General features: G+C 30.3%; 1 protein-coding gene across 4 annotated transcripts in view; it reads left to right on the top strand.

Annotated features, from left to right (window-relative positions):
• Positions 1-19,520, top strand: part of LOC143203208 (transcription factor hamlet) — a 240,499-nt gene that overhangs the window by 169,594 nt on the left and 51,385 nt on the right. Inside the window, exons 1-2 of one of the 4 annotated variants that reach the window (XM_076415351.1) lie at positions 8,523-8,691; positions 14,292-14,695. In XM_076415351.1, coding sequence (XP_076271466.1) covers positions 8,649-8,691; positions 14,292-14,695 — 447 coding nt within the window. In that variant the 5' untranslated portion in view covers positions 8,523-8,648. Of the gene's footprint in view, positions 1-8,522; positions 8,692-8,962; positions 9,208-14,291; positions 14,696-19,520 lie in introns of those variants that run through there. The other 3 variants (XM_076415366.1, XM_076415375.1, XM_076415357.1) reach the window with 3 other exon arrangements.

The raw sequence follows: 19,520 nt of genomic DNA, 5'->3' as shown, positions 1-19,520 counted from the left end.
AATCAATCAATCAATATTTAGAAATAGTGATTAGTTCCTCAAAGAATTTTCTTCTAAAGCTCAAGTTTACTTATATCTTATCATGATTAAATACTAGCAAACAATTAAATAGAAATAACATCAAGTAATATGAGTACCAAATGTAACGCCAAAATTATAGAAAAGCTACATTCAGTTCCAGACATATTCAGCTATTTAAAGAAGTTAGATTTTGTCATCTTGATAATCTTTTCACATGCCAGTGAGCGATCAATGGATATAAAAAACTGAAAGACTAAAATTATGTCAACCTTACATGGGTTATTTTAATATAATTTGCATCACCAGTAACTACTTTAACTCTCTTTCATTTAACCTAACAGAAAATTGTTAATGTAACAGTTAGGTAGTGATTTTAATCATTTGTTCACTTTCAAAATATATTTATTGACAAAAATTGTTTAATATATATTAACTAACATATTTTCCATTATTTTTAAGACCGTTTTTACATTTTTTCTGGAAATATAACAATACTGTGCTGGGAGAAATGATTTTTCAGGATTTAGAAACAGTGTGCTAACCAAACCATGCTTTATCGATCTGAGCAATTGGCAATTAGAAGGTCTAGTGAGTACGCTGGAGTGGTGCTACAAGAGTTATTTCTAGTCTTTTGGTAACAATACGTCGTTCAATTTATTAATTTGGAGGTGATAGACATATGTAGTAACAGTTTAAATCGGTTTTAGCAGCTCATCTTATACTACACCTAGCTGATCCCACTACATGTCCTTTATGGCTATAAATATTCCTCTTGGTGTCTATGTGTTTAGTTTTACCTCGATTAACCCATGACTTCTTACACTTAAGATTGTCGTAGTAGATCCATTTGTCGTTGTCAGTGTAAAAAGACACTGAAACCGCTTTTCTTTTTGGATGACAAGCAATGATACGATTGCAAAACATTGAAATGGTTTAAAATAACCTTTCCAGTTAAATCCTGAAATACAAACATAAGTTCAACATTTTCATGGCATATAACAGTTTCAAAATTGTCGATTTATCAACTGCTAAGCTGTCTGAAATTGTATTAAGAGTTGTGATTAATGCTTGATGTTTTATTTCTTGATCTGCTTCAGTAACAGGTTTCTTCAAGTAAGAAGGAAACGCAGTTTAAACCCATTTCAGGATTATCCTATGTATATGCTGACTAACTTACTTATACTGAATGGAAAACTGTTGTTTTATGTAGCGAAATGTTAAAACTATCGGTTTTAACAGTTACATTGAGCTCTTTAACAGTTGTATATTTATAACAGTTTTTATTGATACTTCGCATTTTCACAAATCAATATAGCTGATCAAGATACATACATATAAAATAATCCTACTGTTACAATATTACATTAAAAAAGTAATAATTAAAAAAAGACAGAGCAATGTAGATTCGCATTTCTTGTTCAAGATTACTTGAAGTATTCACCAGACATATTATTATTAGGCAAGGTATTCAGTTGTTTCCACTGCGGAATTTATTTGATATCGGAAATATAAATTTTGATTTTGAAATTATTAGTAACAGTCGTCGTATTATATTCAAAAAAAAACATTAAAATTAAATACCATACTTACTTTTCAAATTAGCATTTACAACGCCCATCAATCAATAACAATAAATCAATATATTTTATTGTTTAATAGTTTTTAAACAGTCCTACGACTGGTTTTAACGTTTAACAGAATACAATAAAAAAGTTCAACGTATATTTCCAAACGTAAGATGTTCCAATTTTACCATAAACACAAAGCGGAGAGGAAAAGGCCGAAAAAGTATCGGATTTCATACAAAAAAATCCTTAAGGCATGTAAATTCTGGTGGTTGACTTTGCGACGTTCACGTCAAACAAGAATTTGAATAAAAATAGAAACGATAAAAAATTCGATTTTAAATAGGGATATGTCGCGAAGGCACCGCCACAGATAGCGATGTCAAGCGTGTGAAATTAAGCAATGATATGATAGAGATTTGCATAAGAGTTGAGGGTAGAGCGGGGTGATCCATTGAGCAAATTATCGAACGATTCTACGGAGGCTTCACACTGCCTAAAATATTTATAAGGTGTATCAAGGGATAGGTTAAGATAAGTGTACAAATATCGTATCAATTTACAGGTATTGATCTGACATCTTTGGAAGGTCTACCCTTCAAGATAGGTTGGTTATGAATAAGCTTTTAAAAGATTAATTTTAATGGATCAGTCCGAGGTTATTCATTTTCTGTCATTTTAGCAGAAAAATATTTGATATTTGTATCTAAAGCTGTTGGAAATATACAGTCAGTTAATAAATCATATAATTTTGCAATATAGAAAGAATATATAGTCTATCCAAAGTTTTTTGTACATACATCATCTAAATTTGTAGCGTCAAAATGTCGCAATGTTACCGTATCAATTCTCAGTTTTAGTTTGGATTTGACATACTTTTATAAAATATATAGTTAATCTAATGCATATATTATCAAAGGGCTTAAAACTACAATTAAGTACACAGTTATAATAGTTTGTAGGACAAGGTTGTGTTTGATTATATTTATATTGAGCTCTTTTCCATATCACCTATGAGTTATAGTTCCAGGTGCGTTTGTATTTTGTCCTCTGGAGGCCTAATCCACCTAATTAACAATTGTATATGTAAGTAATATATTTTACTTTTATTAGAGAGCATATTTATTAGTGTTGGGAACTATCGACTGAAATCGACTATCGACTGTTTAGTAATTGACTACGTTTTACCGATGTAGTGATCCCTCGAAGGCCTAATCCACATAATTAACAATTGTATATCTGAGTAATGTATTTTAGTTTCATTAGAGAGCATATTTATGTTTTACGCTTAGTTTTTGTTTCTTTCGATGCAATGTATCCTTGATATCAATCATTATGATATTACTATATTTCTATATAGTTTGTCCTATTACTATCTGTATACATATTTCTTGATAAAACTACATTTAATCACTGCATTCTCCTAAATGCATTTGCCATACCTGCAAAAAAGTTAGTGTTATTTCTCTCCTCATACATGTTAATCACATGTTCATGTATATTCTGGAAAACAACACACATGCTCATAAAGCTTTTACAGTCTATAATACAATTCCCTACAACTAAAGTATATTAATTGTTACTGGCATTTAGTGGTTTCCTCTTTCATCGCCTTGTCTTGGTAATCGTCAGCACTGAATCATAAACCAACATTCATAAGATCTTATTCAATCACTCCCACTTTCAGAAACACTAATCAAGTGAATAACTAAGCTGTTTATTTCCAATTTTTTAAAAACTTGCTCAACATTCTACCATTTGTCAATTACTTTTTCGAATGTGTCTGATCGAGCTCACACAAACCGAATATGCTATTTTCAACAATACCTCTTTCCACAAATTCATACAGTTCTGCTTTGAATATCCTCCTCGACCTGAATATCTTATAGAATACTTATCTTTACACCACTTAAATCCTATATTATCCAACAATGTATGAACGGATGTTCTACATCCCTCAAATAGCTGTATATCTTTTGGATTTTTATGGATACTTTCCAGGCTAACAATTTTCTCTCAAATAATTGTATTAAATTATGTTTCGATTGAAAAAACTACTTACTGTTTTATATATTTCGTATATTTGATCTCTGAAACACCAAGCTGATCTTGATTCGTCACCTGTTTCGCATAAACACGGTTTCTTTTTAGCGAATTTAAGGTTATATTGTTTTTTATTTTTTGAGATATTTTAGTGACTGTGTCCGTATTAACATACAGTGCAGCTCCAAGGCCCAAAAAATATTTACAATAAAAACTGCGGCGATTTCAAATGTATTAAAAAAAAAAGAGTTAAAACAACGTTTGCCGGTTTATAACCCGTAATTATAATATTTTGAAGAATTTTCAGACCTTTGACAAACGGACAACTTTTACAGGCTCATTCCGTTACATGTTTGAACTTCTCTAACAGCATTCTATCTCTTTTTAAATAGAATAAGATGACAAGGATAATATTGTCTGACTGAAAAACGAATTCACAACTTTAGACAGACACATGTTGACACTCGTGTCACTGCTATTTTGAATTGACTATATATATGTTAATGCAAAGTAGTTGTTATGTTACTATTAAGGTTTCTTGTTATTTCTGAAATAAAAATATCAAGAAGGATAAACAGTGATTATAGTTGAGGTGGCACTTATCGGGCATGTCGATAAGGAAAGACTTAATAGCCATGTCAGCATGAATGTTCTTCATATTCTGAACAATCTAGATATTACAAGACAAGCAAAGCCATTTCATTTACTGTAAACTAATAAAATGTGTTATTTATGAATTGATATATCATATGATTTTTTCTTGATTATTGCTTCGTAATTATAATTATTATTAAATCTAGATGTGATGAAGAAGGGAAACTAAGAAATTAAAAAAAGAATAATTACTTATCTATAGAAAAATTCTAAGTTTTTTAATAGCGTATTTATGCTAATGCCATTTGGACAACATGATGTTTTCTCTAGTTGAACTAGTTTTATCCTATGTTGAATGATATACTAGTTATTTCTAATATAGAATAAAATATCTGATAAAATTATTTTTTACATCTGATTTCTGTTATCGCAATGCATTTACTGTTAATGCAATTTAGATGTGAGGATATTTAAAAGTCTATTAAAATTTAAACTACTTTAATTATTAACAATTACCGACTAACTTCAAAAAAATAAGATTATTAATAAATATGAATAATTCAATATAATTTTGATTATTGAATGATTATCATTTCGATTTAACTTTATAATTTTAATTAAATGAAATAAAGGCGTCAAAAATACTTTAATTTAATTAATATAAATATTTTAAATGATCGGTTAAATAAATTCGAATGACTCCATTACAAGTAATGGGACGTTTTCCTTAATTATTTACGAAGGAGCGTTCAAACAAAGATCAGAACTTGTTTCGTCTTCTGATCTTATTAAACTTAGTATCATTCTAATTAATTAGTTCTTAGCCTGATTAAAAATCAGAGATAGTGATTTATAAGCGAATCATAAAACCTATTTAAACTTATGGGGCTGCACTGAAGCATTAAACCAAATAGTAACGCAACGCTGCCGAAACTAAGTTCCCTAATTAATTACCAATATTTATCACCACGCAACCAACAAAGAACTACGCGATGATATCGAAATCATATTGATTTACTAGGTCATTCAAAATTTCTACTCAATATTATATAATGTATAAGCGTTTACTCTTAATTTTAATTTAAATAGCCTAATTTAATTTTAATTTGGGAAATATGAAGTGAATGATGTATTTATCTCGCATTCGTTTTGTTAGCGTACTGATACAATTACAACAGAACAATAGCAATAATTTATAAATTAAAATTTTACAAACCATATCTAATAATGTGATAAAACATTATTCAGTTCTTTTTATGTTAAATCGCTAAAATATAGGCTATAATTTAAAATTAAATTATGAAGATATTATGAAACGGAATTGATATTATTTCTATATTTAATTAATATATTACTGTATCATAGCTTCACTAAAAATAAATTATATATGGTATGAATAGTGAACAACACTGAATACAGATTCTTAAAAAGGCCTGGAAAATTTTAAAGATCCATGGGAATCACAAGTGATGGGAAGTTTTCCTTAATAATACAGAGCAGTGGGCACAAAAAGAAGCCTCCAAAAAATTCAATTATATCGCGGTTTGAAAATTTTATATTTTAGATCTCGAATAAATCTTAGGAGCCATAAATTACAAAAAACTTTTTTAATTTATTTAAGTTGAATAAGTTGCTTAATTAATGTATATATTAAAAGGTTTTACATTTAAATGGTTAATTTGAATTGACTGCATTACAAGTGATGGGATGATATATACATCTTAATTATGCACCAAGTAGTTCTCAAAGAAAGGTCATGAGTTTTTTTTATCTCCTAATCTTATTAACACTTTAGTATTCGGTGTTGATTAATTTGTTCCAAATTTCGTTAAAAAAGTATGAGTGGGCTTGAACTAGAATATACTTAACAATACGTACTCAACGAAGAACTACACCATGACATCGAAATCAAATGGATTTACGAAGGATTCAAATAAGGTAGTTAAATCATATAAATTTGGAAGCAGTACTGCCACTGGATAACACGCAATAAATCACAAGATTGAAGTGAACTAAATTACATGAACTTGCACCATATCAGTGTTTCCTTATAACTTTACTTAAATTATCGTAATTTACTTTTAATCTGGGAAATATATACTGTTTTATTTAATTCGTAATCATCTTTACTGTGTAATTATGCACTTAGAACATAATAATAATAGTAATAAATTGAGATTGTATTAATCATATCTAAATTAAGATGAAATTGGAAAAGAATGAATTAGTTTTCTCTGTCTTGAATAACAATAAAAATAGATTCTTCTGTAAAATTTGATGTCTATCTAGCTTTTTTCTTGTCAGTATTTCACGATGAATTTTTAAATTCAATTTGTAAAAAATTTGAAACTATTTTTATATTCAATTAGCAAGTACTCAACCGTAATTTCATTAAAAAGAAAAATTTTAAGTATTTGATAATTGGTTAGTAACATTTTATGTTGTTGAAGCAGTTTAAGTAATACAATTATTTAGAAAACTGATGGAAATAAATTTGAATGGCTCGTTGATTACATTACAAGTTCTACACTAAGTTAAAAAACCTCCACATATATGTAATTAAATCGAGTTTTGAAAAAATATATTTCCAGCCCTCGAAGAAAGATCCGGAGCCATCAATCACAATAAAACCACAATTATTTAAATTGATTGTTTAATTATTGCAAATATTAAAGTCAGAGGAAATAAATTTGAATTGACTCTATTACAGGTGATGGGATGATTATATATCTTAATTATCCACCAAGTAGTATTCAAAGAAAGCTTAGAAGTTGCTTTATTTTCTAGTCTTATATATCCTAATATATAAAAGAATGAATTAGTTTTCTCTGTGTTGAATAACTATAAAAATTGATTTTTCTGTAAAATTTGATGTCTATCAGGTTTTTTTCTTATCAGTATTTTATGACGATGTCACGATGAATTTGTAAATTCCATTTGTAAATAATTTAAAACTATTTTTATATTCAATTAGCAGGTACTCCATCGTAATTTCATTAAAAAGAAAAATTTTAAGTAATTGATAATTGGTTAGTAACATTTTATGTTGTTGAAGCAGTTTAAGTAATACAATTATTTAGAAAACTGATGGAAATAAATTTGAATGGCTCGTTGATTACATTACAAGTTCTACACTAAGTTAAAAAACCTCCACATATATGTAATTAAATCGAGTTTTGAAAAAATATATTTCCAGCCCTCGAAGAAAGATCCGGAGCCATCAATCACAATAAAACCACAATTATTTAAATTGATTGTTTAATTATTGCAAATATTAAAAAGTCAGGGGAAATAAATTTGAATTGACTCTATTACAGGTGATGGGATGATTATATATCTTAATTATCCACCAAGTAGTATTCAAAGAAAGCTTAGAAGTTGCTTTATTTTCTAGTCTTATATATCCTAATATATAAAAGAATGAATTAGTTTTCTCTGTGTTGAATAACTATAAAAATTGATTTTTCTGTAAAATTTGATGTCTATCAGGTTTTTTTCTTATCAGTATTTTATGACGATGTCACAATGAATTTGTAAATTCCATTTGTAAATAATTTAAAACTATTTTTATATTCAATTAGCAAGTAGTCCATGGTAATTTCATTAAAAAGAAAAATTTAAAGTAATTGATGAGTGGTTAGTAACGTTTTATGTTGTGGAAGTAGTTTAAGTAATACAACTATTTATAAAACTCGTGGAAATAAATTTGAATGACCCATTGATTACATTACAACTTCTACACCAACTTAAAAACCTCCAAAAATATGTAATTAAATCTGGTTTTGAAAAAATTATATTCTGGCCCTCGAAGAAAGCTCGGGAGCCATAAATCACAATAAAACCACAATTACCCAAACAAAAACCGCCTCTAGTGCAGGCCGAAGTTAAAAGCTCATTAAAAAAGCTCCGCGTTCCGTCCACGGTGAAAAGCGTCGCCTCTCTCTCCACACCGGGTCCGTGCTCGAGCCGGCGTCACATCTCTCGAATCTGTGAGATAACGACGCGGCCCAGGGTGGGGGGAGTGAGGTCGATCCGACACCGAACAGAAGCGCTCTCCGCTATCCCTAGGGATTCCACGTAGACCCCGCCTCCAGGCCCCTCCTCAGGCTCCGCCCTCATATCCCGGATTGTCCCTGAATCTCTGGTGTCTCTGGTGATCTCTCAGTATGGGCTCACAGCTCGATCAGTGCTCTATAACCTGTTATGTTATTTTCGGATCGTCATCAGTTATGCGTTGAGATTATTTATTGTTGATGTATATGGACATGAGATTGATTTTTCACGTATCAGTGCTGTTAGTGCGTTGACTTGATATTTGTGTCGTAATACTGTGTGTGACTTTCGTACGTTGTTTCTCTCTAGAATTTTCCTATAAAATTCTACAAGAGGACGCTAAAACTTACCACCACCAAGAACAAGCTGGTGATGAAACTGGACCATTACTCTCAATTATCACAAAGCATGACAGGTATTTATTATTTATAGTTTTTTAAAATTCCGGGAAGCTCGTAGCGACGGTTCGAAATTAAATAAGAAAAAAGTGTGTTCGAACGAGATAATGGCATATTAATTAAAAAGGAAAACAATTGCGGTCGCGAGTTGTACCAGAAAACCACAGAACAGATATCGTTTTTGGTTAGTAGGATATCCGCTCCTGGCCTGTGTGAATATCATTAATAAAAACATGGCTTTAAACGATAAAATCGATTACTACAGTGGTAAACTACTCTGGTTTCGAAGCAGAAGGAAGAGAACCGTTGCGAAGCCCACATCTAACCGCACTGACAATTCAATTTTCGTGTTATCAGTCTTACCATAACGATATTCCACCGCTTTTACTGTTTATCAAGGAAAAAACTGTTATCTAACAGTTTCTGTTACTTGGAAAAGGGTATTGGTTTTATATTTTTTAACAGTTTTGCATGTTATCATAATCAAGTGTCAAGTACCGTTCAATTATGCGTCTTCAGCTTCTATTAGATTGGTAAGAAAATAATTTCGGTTTTGTTTTATACAGTTTCATTAAAAACACTATTTTTGAAGGTTTTATAATTAAATCATTTGTTTACAATCGTTCTTCACAAACATATTTTATATTTAAAGTTTAAGCATGTTCATTCTAAATACTGTCGATCAATTCAGCTTCAATTTCAGTTTTAACTGATATTTGAGCGAGATTAATGCATTTGTATGTACAAATATATATATATATATATATATATATATATATATATATATGTATATATATATATATATATATATATATATATATATATATTTCCAATACATAATTTAACAAATAAGAATTAACATGTTATTATGATAATATGACAACAAAGCACTTTGTTGATATCTTATGAGTTTTATTAATATTTTGAAAAGCTTTTTGGATGCATATATCAATGAGTATAGGATTTAGATATAATGAAAAATGAATAATAAAAACTTATAATTTTTTAAAAACTGTTAAATAATATAAATGAATATATTATTAATATTAAAATTAATTATTTATTAAATGGCTGGTACATACATTTTATATTTTAAATAAATTTTGACTGTCTTGATTCTCAATATTGTTGATCGATTCATCTTCAATATGAATGAGTTTTTGTTAATCTATATATTTATATACGTAGATAAGATTACTAGATGTGTGTTTAATTCAAAATATATCATATATCCTATCAATTCATTTGGAAACATGTTTATTCATAAGCAAGTAATTAATATTACAAATATTTCTTGTTTTAGTGTTTTTTATAATATACAGCTTATTTCCAAGTTCAAAATTAGAAGATTGACGTGTTCACAAATTTGTTTCAGTTAATTTTTAAATTAATTTTATGTTTAACCTTAATTAAGTCAATTAAATATACGAAAGCAGGTTGATGTATTTATAAATATATATACTTTAAACTAAACACATTCACTCTTAATTGGATTTCTTTATTTATTTGTTTATGATATTTATGACCTTTGTTAATATTTTGAAAATAATGTTGGACACATATTTTCACTGATTTTGATTTAATACAAAATGAAGACACGATACGAATTTATATATTAATACTAAAATAAGTTTTGTTGTTTTTATTTAATAGTAATTATTCATTTCATAAATAAATAATTATATGACGAAAGCTTGAATACTAACCGGCGTGAAGAACTTAACACTTGATTTTTAGGCGATTTCTTTGTCCACGTCGATGTTTCCTCAGTATCACGTAAAATGTAGGTTGTAAGATAAATATTTGTAAAAGTTCGCTTATTTTGATAACCTCAATATATTATCATTCCTTCGAAGCCAAATCCAGACAATCTGCACCATCACCATAAACAGAACTATTTTATTAAAATATATCGATTAAATTATAAAGGCCTGACAGTAAAAAGACAATAGCTAAAAATATTTTGTTCTGGTGTTTAAACGTGATGGCGCATCAATTGAAACACAGTTCGTGTATGATTCCGCGAAAGACTCTGTTATGCACACCTGGTATTGTACATCTCAGCGTACCTATAAACATGGATGTGCATGTATATGCTTCTTCGAATTGCCGGTATAGACACTTTTGTCGCCGAACATTACCCACCGAAACAATGGTGGTACATCTCGAAGATAAAAGACTTCTTGACACGGTTACTGTGCTAATCTAATTGTTATGACTTTTTGTATGAAGTTCTGAGAGTTCCCGCGAAAATTTACTAGCGATTATAATAAAATGCTGGACATCTTGTGTGAGGATTTCACGAGACATTATCGGCTTTTGTCTGCGGAGAGTTCGTAAAAGATTTACGAGTTACCTTCACAATTGACGAATGTATTATGTATGTAAATAAACCCAGAAGAGGTATATTTTTAACACCAATTATGCAGGAATATATAACGCTTTTTTTTTAAACATATTGCAGTAAAATTGCTGTTTTTTTTCTGTATTTTTATGTAATTTATGAATATATTAAGACTTCTGTACACAGACTAAACTGAATTGAATCATCACTAAAGATGTTTATTTATTTCAACTGCTACAAGGGGTTTCTTCTTTCTATCCTTACTTCTCTTCCACCGATTGTAAGGTATTATTATATTTCGTTTTTCTTGTTTCTCCTATTTTCTCTTCTTTCATTTTCTCTCTTACTGCTAGGAACTGAGTGTTAGGGTTCATAATATTTATTGCTTTGAACACTTTCATTATGTTTTGCTTTTGTTTTATATCATTTTATACTCTCTTAGTATCTTATTCCATTTGTTTAAGATCTGATCTGTCAATGCTTATTATTATACTATCTGCACAAAGCTACTACCAGTATTTCTATTTATATCCTATATGTAGCCCTGTTTTTTTTATTTGTCATTTCTTTATTATTTCGTCTGTTAATATTATAAACAGGGTTGAGCTAAATCTTTGTGCTTGTTTTATTTCTGCTTGGTTTTTGAAGATTGATTTTATGTTGTCTGCAATGATTCCTTATATTCTTGAATTATTCTCACAATATTTTTAGTTACTCCTCCTTCTTCTAATATACCTCACGGTATTTCTCTTCTTACTCATAGATTTTTTCAAATCAATAAATGATAGATATATCCATTTTTTGGCGTTGTAGTTGTTTATCACTATTTGTTTTATACTATGCATATGGTACTATACCTTAATTTTCGGAATCCACTCTAATTATTCTGTTAGCTTCTTATCTACTACTAATCTTGGACTATTTTCCATTGTTTAAATGTTAACACAATTTTAATAAAGAAATTCATAATAATTTGTCTTACATTTTTCGACAATAAAACCCATATAACTATTTACACAGTCTCAGTATTTCTTCTTTGATTCTCAAAATACATTTTATGGATATTTTTTGTAGATTATACTTATTTTTGAAAAATAATTTATCTAGTGATTCCTTGTACTCTTACTCTATCAACTGCATCTATTTATAAACTAAGAAATTAATAAATTAATAAACGTTCTCGTGCTGTTTTCTTGTTTTTACTTCGAAGAATCGATAATGACTAAACAATAAAACTCGATATAACATTTTTTTTGTATCTGATATGTTATTCATTAGTTTTATTCATTTACTAGCTAATCATTATTAAGAAATAACTTATTATTTGTCCGCGCTATATTTTCTTTTGAATTGGAGAACATTATTGCGTCAATAGAATCAAAGAACTCGAACCGAACCGAGTGATAACGATTTTGAGGGGCTTCAAACGGCGGAAACCTGACAATTTCGACACCGTCGGGATTTCGGCCACGAGTAATCCACGTCCAAACAAGAAAATCGCGGCCCTCTTTGTCCCGAAAAACCTGCGAACCCAAAATCCAGCTTTCCAAACAGTAATAAAACGCTGACCTTATCGGTCGAAATTTACGATTATTTGGGATCGGCAGAATGCGAACAGAGAGAAAGCATTTAACAGGTTGGTGGGAAATCTTCGTTAGGCGATAAGGCTCGCCGTGAAAGATAACCGGGATGTGAAGAAGTATCACTCCGTACAAAAGGGGATGATTGTTAAACAATATAAAATAAAGCTCAGGTAAAAATAGTACAAGCTAACAATACAGTTAACAGACTTATAAATTAAGAGACTAACAGGTTTATAAGTTAATTTTAAAGGATTTTTATAGATATATTAATAAATTTCATGATGAAGCCTCGCAGACTTCACTTTTCAGTGTTAGTAAAGTTTTTTTTTTACGGTATGTGAAACTTGAAGGCAATACTTGATGATGATCCGTGTAAATGATAAGAAGAAACTAGTTCCGGTTGCTTAAGGAATATGGGAATAATCTAAAGGCTAAGGTCTTTTGTGCAGTGTGATTTGAAGCCAAGATATGGTGAAAGGTGCTTGGTCATGTATGAGAAATAGTAGCGGCATTGTAGTGATTTTTCACGATAAATCTTCATATTAAAAGGAAATCCTTTACAACTAATTTATAGGCCTAATATATTAATATAGGTAAATGGTCGAGGTGAGCGTAGGTAGTGCGTGTTTCGACTCACCGAGAAAGACAAAACAAAGAAAATATAACAGGAGTAACGACCTTATGGTACGTGATCTTTCCACTGTTAAGTTTAACCATAAATTACGAACGGCCAACCAAAAAACGATCTGGTTACCGATATAATCGCTTCTATAATCACTTTACGCATGAACATTCAGTACAATTATCTTAGACTACAGGGAAATGAACACGATGTCTATCATTGGTTCGTTCTGCGCATGCGCATTACGATAATCTACATCTGATATGTTTATTATTTATTAATTCTTCTGTTATACTATCACATTCTCTTTAATTTATTATACGAATTTGTGCAAATTTAGTGAAAATTGGAAAAAATAACAAAACTCTAGTTTTTTCATAGGTAATCCAATAAATGAACAAATTATTGTAAAGCTGTGATGATAAATAGACTTACAGGAATAAACCTAATTCGGAATACGTAGCTTCAATTAATCTATGAATAAAAATTAATTACCACTATAGGTAATTTAAAAATTCTTATATTGGAAAAGAATGTAGAAAGTAAATATTGTCTAACGCTGTTTGGTAGGGTATATATTAAGTTTTTATATGTATATAAAATGGTCACTAATCGTTATTAAAAAATTTGATGTGTAAATATGTAAATTTGATAAGAATATGTAAGGATTGGGTACCGATACTGTTTCAGACAATAATTATACATATTTGAGGTATGAAAAGTAAATATATATATATATATATATATATATATATATAATATAAATTTTTATTTTAAACGTTAGTACAGGAACTTTGAGCAACATAATAAATCATTACATTGAATACAAGTTTATATTGAGTCTAATATGGCCTAAAATATTGATAATTGTAGTCGTATTATGATGACTTATTTTTCAAAGAGAAACAATTGGTTTCTCATCTAGATACTAGCTTGTAAAACGAAATGGTCTTACATAACCAAACTACATTAAAATGTTATGTTTTTAAGCGCCCATCTTGTGGCCCCTTCCTTTGAACCCTATGGTCTAATTATCTTTTCCCATTAACGATTTTTTTTTTGTTGCAGAAGGCTCTGAGGATGAAATAGAAATCACATCAGAATCCGAACTGATGGACAACAACATCGAACAGGCATCGAGTTACATCAACAACAACGTTCAAAATACCTTAGATATGGTTCCCGAAACCACTCACATATCCGTCAAAACCGATCTTTATGACGAGGCCAAGATGCATATGATGAAGTACGACAGTTTTCCGAAAGTGGAGGACTCTGCTATCGATGATAAGAGCGATCTGATCTATATGCGAGCTCGGGAGATAGTGCTGGCCAGTGGGGTGCTGCCGGCTGAGCTGGATCTGAAAGAAAATGGGGTTTTTGCCAAGGTTACCGTAAGCAGGGGTACCAGGTTCGGTCCGTTCCAAGGAAAATGGGCCGGTTTGCCTCAATATGATCGATTTGCTTGGGAGGTAAGTCCCTTGGCGTGTTTTTGGTTTGTCATTTTTTTATGGTATCTGAATTAATTTTAAGGAATTTTAAACCCATATTTTTCATATTTCTGACATGTTTCGAATATATTTCTCTATTTTCTCAGAATACTCTTATGTTATTTCAAAAAACTAAAAAATTATTTTATTAAGAACAATATAGGTATAATAAATGGCGTAATAAATAAAGTATTTTGCATGTCAGAAGGCACTTTTTTCTACTTGGTATGCTGCGTATAATAGAATATACCATTCGAGCTGTAAGTGTGTGTCCTTCACAATTATTGTAACGTGTGGTAGAGCATTGTCATGTAAGTCTTTTTTTGCAACAATACGCCATTAAATTTGTTCAATTAATATCGGTAAATATTTGTAGTAACATTTTTATTCGGGTTTGGGAGCCTGTAATACTCTACACCTTGATAATCCCACTATATACTTTTTAAAAGATTGCACACTGATATCAGTGTCAACGTTCTTTCCGGGTTTCAATTGAATTTTCGGACAATAAGAGCTGCAATTTATAATATAATTTCAATTTTTTGTTCCAATTCCATTATCGTTTAAGCACCATAATATTCTAAAAGTGAAGGGAATTGGTACAAATTCCCGAGAGTAGTGAATGAGCTTTCCATAATTAGTATTAAATATACACTGAACAACTTAATAACACTAAATGAAAAACCGTTATTTCATGTAGAAACTCCTATCAATTCTATGGAAATATGTGTTTAAATTAAACTAGAATATTATTCAGAACTTCTCAGTGGAAATCCCTCAAAATTAATTCATTGTTCCAGTACTAATATGCCATATCTATATTTTGTTGTTGAAAAAATGCATCTTAAGCAATACAAACATCCATATAACGTTAATTTCATGAAAATATACAAATATAACATCATTTACGATGGCTGCTGGTGTGAAACTTAAGACATATGTCACCGAAAATTCGTTTATTCCCGAAACTGGATAATAAGGCCCTAATTTCACACCCCAATGATCGCGGATTATAGTCCCTTATTTTAGGAAATAACGCACCCCACGTAAGTGTTGAAAACCACCCCATACTAAAATAAACGAAAACGTAACTAGACCTCTTCATGTCTCTTTTGACAGCAGTATCAGTGCTAAGTGTTATTTTACCAGTTTTAACACCGTGTCTGCAACTTGAACTTGAACGAGTACTAACAATTTCAGATAAACCTCGAGTGTTTTTGGAAAAAATCGTGAAGAGATTATTCACGTAAGGTCATGGGAATATAACTAATTAATTTTATACTATTTTTTTACACCCGATGTCCTTTATCACTGAAAAACAACGTCAATGAACTACAACAATTAGAATATAACGTCATTAAAACAACATTAACGAACAATCTCGCTATTGAAGATGTCTCTGAAAGAATTGATGCTGCGGCAAAAATTCCTGCCTGTTGTATGTTAAACCATAATAAATAAAGACTTCGCAGATATATACCAGACTGCTGAGAAGGCGGGAAGCCTTGCAGGTCATGGATATTACGCGAATACAATATGTAAACTCGCGTTTCTTTTATTTGTGGCGGTTTTTGATTAAAACTTATGTCCACTCGCATGATATAAAATAAATTAGTTTACATCAACGCGTAACTATAATACATCCACTGTTAACTGATTATCGAGGCCCCTACAGTCATCACCCAGTACAACCATAGACAAATACACATTCACACGTTCCGTCTACACCCCACCCTATACAAAGCGATGTAAATTTCTTGCACAAAACCCTAATTTTACCAATAAAAGGGAAGATTTCGCCGTTATTGTGATTGAGCGCAAAACCAAATATCCTGTACGGGATTATATCGATCTTCTCGCATTTTGATTGAAAAAGGGGTTTCTGTGCTTCGGTTCTGTCAATCACCATGCCACCAGCTGGTACTGACACGTTGGCGAAAAGATACGTAAGAACGAGATTTTCAGAGTATAAAATGATATATTTTTGTTGATAATACATCGACAAAACATTTAAACTGATATGTTTTCAAAGTATCAAAGTAACTTTTTTCTTTTATATATTTATATACCCTATTATTAATAGATATTTTTATTGTTATAATGATTTTAGAAGATAATATGCTTATTTTCAATAACTATTATTAGCAGTTTTAATATACCCAAGACTATTTTCTTTTAATTTTGTTTTTCATTATATTATTTCGATATATTTTAATAATGTACTGTTTACTTATTTAACTGTTAAAATTTCTTTCTATTTTAAATTTTAAGATTTATCAAAACACTTTATTAATATTGTATAAAACTTTATTTGAAATAGATTCAGTATTCAAGTATTTGCTTTTTTTCTAGATTTTTTTGAAAATCTATTTAATTACGTATAAATACTCATCATTTACTTTATTTGATAGTTTAATTTTATCCTTTCATGTTTAGTATCTTTCTCTTCCTATCTTCCTATCTTTTTCTTCCTAGTTTAATTTTTGTAATTTTGGTTAATAATTATTTTAATTTAAACGTTTGGTGCCAGAACGTGTATCTTTTTCTATCTAATATATCTTAATATTTATAAAATCTGATTTACATCTAAATAATTTAATTAAATCTATTTTTAACTATTTTAACTGTTATATATAATAGTGATATATAGTGAACTTCTTTTAATTTACGCTTAAAGCTTTTTCTAATAGATTAGTGTTATATATAACGTTAAATTCAAATATATACAATGTGAAATATTAAACGGTTCGTATTATATAATAATAAAAATAATTTCTTTTTGATTTTGTCCTAAATTGATTTTCATTAAAACCTGGGATATCAGTAGATTATATATATTATTAGCTTTTGTTCAGTTATATTCGTCATCTCAATATTTTCGTTATTTACCTCACATTTTTGATTACGTAAAAATTTTAGTGATTAATGAATGATGAGGTATGAAATATATTTTTCCCATTAAGCCCCTCAAGTATTTCCTTCTAAATAGTTTCATTTGTAAAATATTTGTTCATAAAATATTGAAATGTATATATTGTATATTGCCAAAACGTTTATTCTTTTGCACGTTTTTTGTTTCTTAAGAAAGTTAAAATTATTAAGAATAAAATTGTGGTCTTCCTAATATTTTAACATTATTTACTACATATTTTTTAAAAGTAAACTATTAGTGATCATTATCAAGAACTAACAGTCGATTCAATGAATTAACAATATCTAAAAAATGTTCCAAAAAACCATTCTTGATTCTTCAACTAAACATTGAACCCGTTTTGTTTAAAAACAAATTAGAACTTCCGAAACACGACCGAATGATGTCGTAAATTATCAGAAATCAATTAACGCCGAACCCTAAAATATGAATTATCTCTTTCCCACACCCTACTACGCCTACGCCTTCGCCAAAAACTTATTCGGAAGTTCGTAAGGGGTTGGCATTCGATTAGGGAGTGCAAGAAAATTTACTGTTAATAAGCCAAGTTATTAGTTAGCTCGTATATCAGTTGACATCTGCCAATGATGGCATGTTACGGATTTGACCTTTCGCTCCGGGGAAGATTTACTTTCTCGCCTTCGTCTCGGAAACGATTCGCGTATAAAGGAAGAGATGGGGTGGAGAGGGATGAAGGGTGAGCCGCTGTTTTGCTTTTATGATCAATTATATTCTTGTTGTTTTGACGTCTCGGGAAATAACCTTTAGATAAAGTAAGAAAACTGTTCTGTACAGGATGATGTGTCAGCTCCTATTGATACGCGGTCTTAATAGAATCTTAAACGTTATCTATGGGAAATAAGTTTTGATATTATAAGTTAATATTAGGTTATATTGATCAGTTTTTCGCTTTAAAAAGGCATTTATGTAAAAAATATGTTCAAGATATATTAATCAAAATGATTTCCATAATTTTCTCCAATTTTTAACTATATTTCTGGAAAGAAGGTGATACAGTCTTGAAATAAAGATGTTGTTTTGGCAGTGATCTATTTCGAATTTCTTCGGTATTTTGAAACCGTGTGCTAGCCAATTCATGCTAATCAGAAGCCCATTACAGTTATAACAGTGTATCCTTTACAAGTTTTGCAACATGTGGCTGAACGTTGTCATGCAAGAGGATAGTCTTACCTCTGTTACTCCCTATTGAGCAAAACTCAGGATATTCTGTTTCACCGCAAGAAGAAGTTCCGCGCCTACCGCCTCTAAATCGATAAAGTTCCTCTCCCCTGGCTCCAGAAGCTATCATACCTCGGTGTCCAGTTTGACTGCAGCTTCCAATGGTAACGCAGGCGACTCTTTAAAAAATGATAGTCCGTCCAGTTTGCCTCTTCGGAGCACAGCTGTGGTACAGGTGCATCTCCGAGAGACAGCTTCCACTACTTCAAGTGTTCCAATGCAAATAAATCCGCGCGTTAGCACTGAGTAATGGTTTATGAGGAACGTCAACACTCACCTCGAATCAGCTATGCCGTTCGTAAAGAATTCACTCAGTGTAAGGTTCTCCCTAAGCGCCTTAAAACACGATAACATACTGATCAAATTCCCACCTATTCACAATCCTCGGTAGATAACTTACTACAACAATCCCAGTCGTTACCCAGGGTCTCTGTCGTCCACAAAATACTCTACTATCCCGAACCTAAAGCAATATCAGCAAAAGATCATTTGGTTCTAGCTGCTCATTCTGGAACAAGAAAAAAAACAATAGCTGGTCTTTTTTTGCAACAATACGTCCTTAAATCGTTCACTTGTCATTGGCAAATATCTAGAGTAGCAGCATCATTCAATTTTAGTAGCTCATGATACACTACA

Source organism: Rhynchophorus ferrugineus, unplaced genomic scaffold (assembly GCF_030347505.1).
Source record: "Rhynchophorus ferrugineus isolate W39M unplaced genomic scaffold, kcgeb_rfMv2 rfM1, whole genome shotgun sequence".
Taxonomy (NCBI): domain Eukaryota; kingdom Metazoa; phylum Arthropoda; class Insecta; order Coleoptera; family Curculionidae; genus Rhynchophorus; species Rhynchophorus ferrugineus.
The sequence above is the reverse complement of the archived record's forward strand: the minus strand, read 5'-3'. Positions and strand labels throughout refer to the sequence as shown.